Consider the following 10,156-nt stretch of genomic DNA (forward strand, 5'->3'; position numbering starts at 1 on the left):
TGTAGCCACACCCACCCCTTCCCTAGTCCTTAACCCCTGACAATCACTAACCTGTTCTTCATCCCTACGATTTTGTTATTTTAATAATGTTATATAAATGGAATTATATAGAAGTAAGCATTGAGATTTTTTTCACTCAGAATGAGTAGTAAAAACATGAGATTTCTCCAGGTAATAGTGTGTATCCAACCTGTTTGTTTCTTTTTATTTCTGAGTAGTATTCCATGGTAGAGACGTCCCACAGTTTGTTTAACCAGTCACCTACTAAGGGACATCAGGTTTCCATATTTTGGCTGCTATGGATAAAGCTGTTATGAATATTCAGGTACAGAGTTTTATGTAAATAAAGTCTTCTATTTATCTAGGATAAGTATCCAAGTCTGCATTGCATGTTTAGTTTTATAAGAAATTGCCAGGCCATTTTCCAGAGTGCCTGTATCATTCTATATTCCCATCAGCAATTTATGAGTGATCCAGTTTTCCCCACATGTTTGCCAGAATTAGGTGTTGTCACTATTTTTTATTTTAGCCCCACTGATAGTTGTATAGTGATATTTCATTGTGGTTTTAATTTGCGTTTCTCTGATGGCTAATGATGTTGAGCATCTTTTCATGTGCTGATTTGCAATCTGTATATCCTCTTTGGTGAAATATCAGTCTGAGTCTTTCACCCGTTTTTCTAATTGGTTGTTCATTTTCTGTACCATTTAGCTTTTAGAGTTCTTTATACATTCTAGATACAAGTACTGTGTCAGATACATGGTTTGTAAATATTTACCCCCAGTCTGTAGCTTATCCTTTCATATTCTTAACAGGGTCTTTTGTAGAGGAAAAGTTTTTAAATTTGATTCAGTTAGGGGTGTGTGTGTGTGTGTGTGTATGTTCGTGTGTGTGTGTATCATGCTTTTGGTGTCAAATCTAAGATTTACTTAGCTCCAGTCCTGAGATTTTGTCTTTTTTTTTTTTTCAAGTTTCATAGTTTATATTTTACATTTAAGTCTATGATCCATTTTGAGTTGATTTTTATAATGTATGTTTTTAAGAAGATCTTTTTTAGAAAAGAGGAATCTGTCATCATCTTTGTCTTAAGCTTTACCTATTTGCTGTTATCAAGTAACTAGTTCAAAGCAACATAACCAAAATGTAGCTTGAGCACTTCTCATAGAAGACTGAAAAAAACTTTTATGCTTTGAGCCTGTGAGCTTCCCTTTTTATACTTACTGTGATTTCTCTAAATTAAAAGTAAAGTTAAAACTATAGTACAAACCCAAACCCTTCTCAACATATCAGCCTCTGAAATCATCTATCATGTATTACAGGGCAATGTTTTCTAGTGTAGATTTGGAAAATGGTTACATCTGTCTTATGATCAAGGATAACTGTTATCTTTCCTAAAATTCACATTCTTTTAAACTTTAAAATTCTCTGAGAAAAAAAATGCCTATTAATATTTAAGTCATCAAAGTGAACTAAAATGGGAGTCTCTTCCTTGTCTATAACTTCTTTCCTATAATGGAGCATGTGTTTCTTGAAAAAGAGAATATTCTCTACAAATTGTCACAAGAAAGAGAATTGCCTCTTTCTCTTATTACTTTTTGCTAAAATTACATGCTTCCATCTACCTTTTTTCACAGTCACCATTCCAAGGTCAAATAGCTCATTTCCCCAAGGATGTAGTGATTCTTCTTTCTACTGTGCCAGAGGCAGCATCCTGATAGTCTCTCATAGGAGAACTTTTTAAATACCAATATTACAATTGAGGATAATACTTCCTAAAAGTTTTCTTAAGGGTTGAGAATTCAGCAACTTAAAAGGATTTTGATTGAAATAATTCAGCCCTTGGAAGCAGAATCAGGAAGTTAGAAAAACAGACAAGACATTTTTCTTGTCTCAGGCTAGGACTCCCAATGGTAGGAATATCTACCCCAAAACTAGGTCACTAGACTGGAAATTAAAAATATACAAAGAAGCAGAACAAGTGATGGCAATGGTAAAAATAAATAGAAACAGATAGTTCGACACCATCCAATTGTACTCATGGGCAACATCTAGTGTATGGAGAACACCTATTATAAAAACGTCATTTCCTTTGAGCCCTAGGAATTAGGATGGAAAGGAAAAGTATTGAGACTCAAAGAGAACTAAGTTAACTGTGATTTTCTTTCGGCCTGGACCACTCCCCCACTCTCTGCCCACTACCACCCTTAGCTTTATAGGACTCATATCTCTAGCCACAGGAAATAAATATTTGAGGCTGAAATTCTAAGATAAAAGCTCTAGAGAAGAAAGCAGAAAAGAGATAATACAGGAATACGTCTTCACCAGGTGAAACCGGAATACTCACCGATAAGAGGGACTTCCAAGTCCACGAGAAAATGAATTAGATATACAAATTCCTATAGACTCACTCAGATGATGAAGATGGCTCTGTCTATGCCAACAAGAGGGAGACCATCTAATTGCAAACCTGAAAATAGTACCATGTGACGAAAATCTGTACAAACAGAAAGGGGATTTATGGTACATGGAAATAGAAGTATACTTATGGTGATGAGAATTGGACGAATACAAGAACTAATTGATACACAATTATCTAACAGCATCCAAAGGGTAGAAGCTCTGTGTCTGTTGATATTATCAATTAATTCATTCTTCAGTTAGCCAATATTTAATGTGCAGCCACTATGTGCCATGTACTGTGTAATGTACAATACATACATGTTTCCTGACTGTATGGAACTCACAGTTACAGGCATAGCAGGAATTTTAGAAGTCTATACATAAGTATAGATATAGATGTAGATTATAAAAACATATTAATTGCAACATTTCGTTTTGTCTTGGACTTGGAAGAGAGCCTTCAGTACATGAGAACCGATGGAGAGAGTCCACAATACATGCTTGGGTACACTTCCAAAACATATATGAAGTGCATTTGTTCAACTTTCCTTAGCCTATCATGCAGAGTAATGATATATGAGAAAACTGATAATTCACTGAAGAGTTAGAGCAAACAGAAGTGAAGCTGTGATGGTGTGTCTTCCTCAATCTTCCTGAAGCCAAGTTAGAGGAGATTCAGAAGATTGGCTCAGAGAGTTTGAAATGAATCCCCTGGAGTTTGGAGGATTCAGAGGGTCACACTAGGCGGCAATGACCATTTCTCTCACTTTACTGTACTTATGGCCAGAATGCTGATTACTCTGTTATTTTTATCTCTGTGTATATGTGACAGAAAGGTGGCTCATACTTGTTAAATTGAGTGAGAAGCTAGAGAAAGATGATGATGAGGTATGACACAGAGTCAGGTAGACATGAGTAAAATGTCAGAGAGAGAGAGAATAACCCAAAGAGAGGACACAGTCTAGAGCTAAACCTTGCAGACGCACAATAGTCAATGACTGGAAGGGAGATGAAGGTGTGTGCAGGAGTGAGAGAGGGAACAGCCCAAGAAGTAGGTACAAACCTCAGAGAGTGTTTTGTCAGAGAAGAAGCTGTTTCTCTAAGAAAGAGAGAAACTTTCTCTATGGAAGAGAGGATTTGAAGCAAGAGTAAATGGTCACAACTCATGTGTCTAAAGTTTCTGAGAGGTCAGCAATGATGAGGTTTGGAAATTGCGGTTGATTTACAACACCGAGGTTATCAGCACTCTTTGAGGGCTTAGCTAGTGGAGGAATTAAAGCCAGATATATGTATACCCTTTAATCCAGAAATTCTAATAATTTATGCCCAATAGCAGTGTGTAAATATGTTCACCAAAGAACGTGTATAAGAATATTCATAATACCACTATTGATAACAGCCAAAGGCAGGAAAAATCCAAAGAACCAGTTAAGCAGGTAGCTAAATAAATTCTGGTATGTTCATACAGCAATGAGAACAAACAAACTAAACTGTATACAACATGGATGACTGTTAGAAATCTGGTATTAAGAAAAGAATCCAGATAGAAAAAATCCAAGCTATACTATTTTAGTTGTATAATGTTCAGAAATGGGCAAAACCAATCTATATATGGGACTGTGGTTTCCTTGGAAGGATGGTAGTGACCTGAAGGGGAAAAAACAGGGTTTCTGAAGAGCAAAACCAAGCAAGAAAGAGCAGCAGACCCAGCTTCAGTCTCTGGGAGCTCATGAATTGTTCAAATGAAGCTTCACAAAGTCCCTTTTTTAACACAAGGACAGACTTGGGGTTCAGTATGACAAGCATCAACTATAGCAACACAGGTTGCAACAGGGAAGTCATTGAGGTTTGGGGTCTTTCAGGTTTTTCTAATCACGTACAAGAGATCCAACATTAGTTGACTGCCATTTTCCAATCAGATATATCCCATGTCCATAAATTCTAGTTTATTTGCAATGAATAATCTAGAAATACCCTGGGTGTCCTGCTAAGGTCATTCTGGATAAGAAGTTAGTACGGAACAACTCCTAAAAACTCCTCTTTACTTTTCAAGTATAAATGAGATTACTGTGTACACAAAGGGGTCAGCTCAGGAAACCCCAAAGGCCTCAGGTGACCTCAGAGGAAGCAGAAAACAAGTTACAGGCACACTGTTAATGCATTCCTTCCCAGATGGCATTTACTTATTTATTGGCTAAATAATCTGATGGAGATATTAGAAATATTAGAGTTATGTGACAATCAAGAAAATTTAAAAAGGCGATTATGATTAGACAGCTCATTGATTAAGGAGACGGGATATGATCTGGGGGATGTTAGGGATCAAGTAGAGACTAGTGACCGTGATTTTACAACGGCTCCAGTTTGAGCTGGTATGCATGTTATCCAAAACATTCTAGAAGATTTCTCAGACTTTCAAAGTACAAATAGATTGAAATAATTGTTAAACAAGATAGGTCATTGATTATTTTCGGTCTGGTGTTTTTAAAAATTTTTGCTAACTTTTGGGAATCCTCCTTTGAGTACCTCTCGCCAATACCGCTTCCTGCACCAGATTCTAAGATACATTTTTCCTGCTTCAAATCTTGGATTTATTCCCTTGTAAACTACTTACATCTATTTTCTTCATTAAAAGTTGTCCCTAAAGACCTTACTTACTTCCAATACATTTTACGAAATTTAAGTGTTTAGTTAATTACTTCATGACTTGGCTACATAAGTCTATCGTGGTCTCTCTCTCTCCTTCTCCCTGACACACACACAGACACACACACGCACGCACGCACGCACGCGCGCGCACACACACACACACTTATGCTTTCTGATCTGGAAAGTTGTTCTGTATTGGGATCATTGTTTTTTGTATAGTAGGGATAGAAAATCCTTACACAAGGAAGAATATCTTTCTATTTGGAATTCCAGATGAAAACATATCCACCAGGTTAATTGCCACCTAATATCACCACACAATAGCACAGAGACATTACTCTTTCAGATGTTATATTACAGCTACTGTGAACATATGTGGTACAGAATTGTCTGAAATTGAGGCCATCTGGAGTCATTAGGAGCTAAACTGTAAAGCAAAGCCTTGATGTAAAAGAATATTGTGTTACAGGAAAAATATGAGTGTTTAGTAGTTGTAGAGTGAAAATGTGCTATACTCCAGGGTCACAGAAATGATCAGGGAGCCCATACCAGAAAGACTAAAGGTAAATTCCTATTCACCTCCTGGGAATTATCAAGGAAATCATCAAATACCTGTGTGTTCATTCCAGCATTATTTGTTACTGTGAGTAAAACAATCTAAACAGCTACTAAGACAGAATTTGCCAAAAAAGTATTATAAAAATCATACATTGGGGGCTTCCCTGGTGGCGCAGTGGTTGAGAATCTGCCTGCTAATGCAGGGGACAAGGGTTCGAGCCCTGGTCTGGGAGGATCCCACGTGCCGCGGAGCAACTAGGCCCGTGAGCCACAACTACTGAGCCTGCGCGTCTGGAGCCTGTGCTCCGCAACAGGAGAGGCCGTGATAGTGAAGAGGCCCGCGCACCGCGATGAAGAGTGGCCCCTGCTTGCCACAACTAGAGAAAGCCCTCGCACAGAAACGAAGACCCAACACAGCAAAAATAAATTAATTAATAAACTCCTACCCCCAACATCTTCTTAAAGAAAAAAATCATACATTGGAATATCATCATTAGAATGTGTGATTTTTGATCTGTAAATAATGCTGGGCAAATAATAATTTCACAATATACTGTTGGGTAAAAACGCAGAATGGAAAACATCCTATAAGATGTGATTCTGTAGCAGAGTTTTTCCTGACTAGTAGAGTTTTTGAGTTGTTCTGTTTTGTTTTGAGTATTACTTCTTTGGATATTCTATTTTATCTGCATTAAACATGCATATAGAGAATGTGATCAGGTAATGGGGCTCGTTCTGAGCAAACTGAAGAGCTTCATTCCTCCTTGGTGTCAAGACTTGTGGTGACATTTATTCTGTGTCCATCATTCCAAGTCAGTCATGGCACAGCATGAGACAATGGGACAGGGAGAGTCCAAGAAGTGCCATTTAACAGATACTTCAGATCTAACATAATGACAAGACTTAGTCAGCAATGCATGAATATTTGTGCAGTGAACCTGAAAGTCTAACAATTCAGGTGCAGATTTGGACAAATATTACTGAATTTTTTTAAACCAAATCACTTGCTCTAATATAATCACCATAAAAAAATTTTAAATATTTTTTGGCAAATGATCTACTTCAAGATGAAGAATTGAAGATAAAGATGCTTTTGATGAATGACACTTTTAGATATGTTCTCTGAGCCAGAGCGATAGCATTTTCCTTAGAGTGAGGTTTCCACTTCTAACTCCCCTGCCCCGCTGACACGGCCCCACCTTCTCCTGTCCTTACCGAGAATCTCACTAAGGTTTTCATAGCTGGGGGACACCTCACGTTGAGATCTGAGGTTTCTGTGGGGTTCCCACAGGGACCTGGATCACTGTGGTCTCTCAGAGCACAGAAATACACTGCTGAGTCCCCAGGCTGCAAGGCTGTGATGGTGAGGCTGATGGAACTGGCCGTTTTCTGGAAGTCCAAAAACTACCGACCCTCTGTTGTATTCACTCATTGTAAGACTCCTGATGAATAAGGAAAATCATTTCCCTACTTGGTGTTTGTTTGTACCAGAATAAATAATAACTATAACTACTAGATTCATAGACACAATCCAAGGTTACATCTTCTTTCTCCAGCATAGAGATTTCTGGCTGGTCTTTTGTTTTTCAATTTGTTTTTTTTTAAGAAGATGTTGGGGGTAGGAGTTTAGTAATTAATTTATTTATTTTTGCTGTGTTGGGTCTTCGTTTCTGTGCGAGGGCTTTCTCTAGTTGTGGCAAGGGGGGGCCACTCTTCATCGCGGTGCACGGGCATCTCACTATCGCTGCCTCTCTTGTTACGGAGCACAGGCTCCAGACGCGCAGGCTCAGTAGTTGTGGCTCACGGGCCTAGTTGCTCCGCGGTATGTGGGATCCTCACAGACTGGGGCTCGAACCCCTGTTCCCTGTATTAGCAGGCAGATTCTCAACCACTGCACCACCAGGCAAGACCCTGGCTGTTCTTGAGTGACATTCTGGGCTGTGATGGATCCTGGGGAGAAGAAAAAATTTTATATATATAATATATATGGAGAGAGACAGACAGAGAGACAGAGGGAAAGAATTAGGCTGATTCTCCTGGTGGAACCCCGAGGGCTGCAAGGGACAAACAGGACTAAGACTTCTAATTCCTCTACCCATTACTCAACTCTCCTACACACCACCAGACAATAATAACCTGCCCTACCCCCAAACATGGGAGCTGAGTGGAGCTGAGTTGAGCTGAGTTGAGCTGAGTCTGTTTATGGCCATCCTTACCAGCCTTACCAAGGCGGACAGAGGCTATGACAACTCTCACCAGGCCAGGGAACCCCATATTGGAAGCTCTTCCTCTGAGTGAAATGTGCTGTGTTCTGTCTCAGATTCAGGTCTAAATGCCTGCCCTGTGCCTGACAGGGCACGTGCACAAGTACTGAAGTGCCCTGTGCCTGACAGGGCACGTGCACAAGTACTGAAATGTGAGATGCTTCTGCACCAGAACAGGAAATGTAACTTGCTGCTATCAGTTTGCCTGTGGCACATCATGGCTTGTTGACCTGGTTGGTGAAGCTAACCTGCCTATTTAGACTTTATTGTAATTAAGTTGACAACAGTTATATCAGTGCTGCAGCCATTTGCCGTATTCAGCCAATGCATCTAGTATAGACATAAGTTTTATGAGTAATACAATTTGTTATGATTATGGTGACTTCTGAGAACAAATAGTCATCCATGGTTTTGTATGGCTTTTCTTGGCCTGCAGCCAGACTCTACAGTGAAATAAGCTCACAGATTCTTCTTCCAGACAGGAAGATCAAACTATTTACCCTCAGTCATCATAACTTTTCTTCCTTCACTCCAAGGCATTGGTTCCTGGGGAAATTTACATTGGATAAAGTTCCTTGTCTGCTTAATGCTATCACAGCAAGTTTCCTGGTGGACAAAATTTGTCCAGCTGTACGTGTCTAATGCCAATCAATAGTCAGTCTGTGCTAGAAACACCTTGCTTTCAAGTATCCCATCCTATAGTCAAAATGAATGCAAAATCACCAGACCATGCATTCCTAGTTCCTTATATCAAAAATGTAGCCATTCAAAAATCACAAATGCCTTTTCATCCCACTGCTGCAGCAGCTCTGGCTCATTTCACTGAGAGCAGCGCCTCAACAGCGTTACGTCTCAGCCGCGTGAAAATTTGTGTATGATTTGCTTGGCATCCCTGTGCTGATTTATGATTGTGATTCAGCTGATGCAGCTTTTAGTCATCTATTCCTTTTCTCTTCCCTAAATGAATATATTAATATCGTGACATCTAACATCCATCTTACATTAAGAGAAAATAGATGTTTTTGAAAGTCAGTCTAGAGAAGGGAGGAGTCTTTCTGGCTGAACAGGGACACTTCTGGGGATCATAGCTTGGGTTTTCTTTAAGACTGACATCCACCCTATTCTCCCTGAAGGACAAGTCCCAACCTCCTGGGTTTCTAGGAATTAGATCTGAACTTGATTTATTTTCCTGAAAAGCTCTAAATAAACTAAACACTGCCCAAGGAGAGAATATACCTCTTCCTCCCAAGGCTGCTCACTTCAGCCCTCCTGTTCCCCTTGGGTTTGTGTTCAGCTCCCCCTGCAGCTCCTCTCACCGTGTCACTCAGAGCACAGTAGTACACAGCCGAGTCTGATGCTTGCATTGAGGGTTTCTGCAGGTGGAAGGAGCTGTCACTCGTAACAAGAGTGGCCTGAAAACCTTGATGCTCTGCCCTCTGGTTTGCCTTCGAGCCCTTCAGGAGGAGTTGAAGAGCTTTGTTGAGATACTGGACGTACCAGAAAAGATAGATATTTGAACCAGAGGTCTGGTAAGTGCAGTGCAGGGTCCTAGGCGCCCCCTCTGAGACAGTCACTGGGCCTTCTGTCTGGTTCACTGAGTCTCCATTGGTCCCTCCTACAAGAGAATCACTTTTTTATGTTATAAATGGACAGAAGGAGAGTTTTCAGCCAGAGAAGAAAACTAAAAGTTACCCATAATTATAGGAAAATGAAAAATCATGAACATTTAGGATAAAATGTTACTTACTGAATATTAAGAAGGTCACAAGAACAGAGTGAGTGGCAGAAAACATGTTGGCAACGGTCCTTGCTCCCTAGGATACACCAAATCTAATGGGGCTAGTTTGCAGCTGAATATTATAAAAACTCCTCACTTAGAAACTGAGAGCCCCTTTCTGCACAGCAACAGTAATCTGTCTTGTGGCTACAAAGTAAACAAGTCAAACCAGCACCTGAATAAAAAGAGGAACCACATTTGTAGGAAACCCCGCCCTCTGGTGTTCATCCTGAAAATTGCACCACAGCTATATCTGCTTGAGGCATAGACAAAGGAGGATGGGACAGGACTCAGAAGAGAGCTCTAAACACGAGCATGCTTAGGGAAATATTCAGTTGCTGCTTCCATCATTTTCTGCATGGTACAAGTATCTCTAGCTACCCAAATAATCCCAGGCAGAATTTTTAACTGGAATAGTCAGAGGTCTCTTCCTTGCATATGTCTCCATGACTCCCATGGGTAAGACAGGGATTCATCTGCCTAGAAAGTGCACCCTAATCTCCCCAAA

General features: G+C 39.9%; 1 protein-coding gene across 1 annotated transcript; it reads right to left on the minus strand.

Annotated features, from left to right (window-relative positions):
- Positions 1-1,920: 1,920 nt before the first annotated feature.
- On the minus strand, positions 1,921-9,797 carry LOC117310704 (uncharacterized). The gene is made up of 4 exons (XM_073799800.1): positions 9,619-9,797; positions 9,188-9,486; positions 6,807-6,996; positions 1,921-2,096 (listed from the first exon to the last, which is right to left on the minus strand). The coding sequence occupies exons 1-4, from the start codon at positions 9,662-9,664 to the stop codon at positions 1,921-1,923; spliced, it is 711 nt and encodes a 236-aa protein (XP_073655901.1). The 5' UTR covers positions 9,665-9,797.
- Positions 9,798-10,156: the final 359 nt, after the last annotated feature.

The sequence above is a fragment of the Tursiops truncatus genome, unplaced genomic scaffold, assembly GCF_011762595.2.
Source record: "Tursiops truncatus isolate mTurTru1 unplaced genomic scaffold, mTurTru1.mat.Y mat_scaffold_131_arrow_ctg1, whole genome shotgun sequence".
NCBI classification, from domain to species: Eukaryota; Metazoa; Chordata; class Mammalia; order Artiodactyla; family Delphinidae; genus Tursiops; species Tursiops truncatus.

What these genes read in the sequence shown, in the direction of transcription:
- LOC117310704 (XM_073799800.1), bottom strand. Translation starts at nt 9,664, where the DNA reads ATGTTTTCTGCCACTCACTCTGTTCTTGTGACCTTCTTAATATTCA. An exon ending in TGTGACCTTCTTAATATTCA is followed by an intron (nt 9,487 to 9,618) that starts GTAAGTAACATT and finishes ATTCTCTTGTAG; the next exon opens with GAGGGACCAATGGAGACTCA. An exon ending in CTCGGTAAGGACAGGAGAAG is followed by an intron (nt 2,097 to 6,806) that starts GTGGGGCCGTGT and finishes CCTAATTCCTAG; the next exon opens with GGCTCAAAGGAAATGACGTT.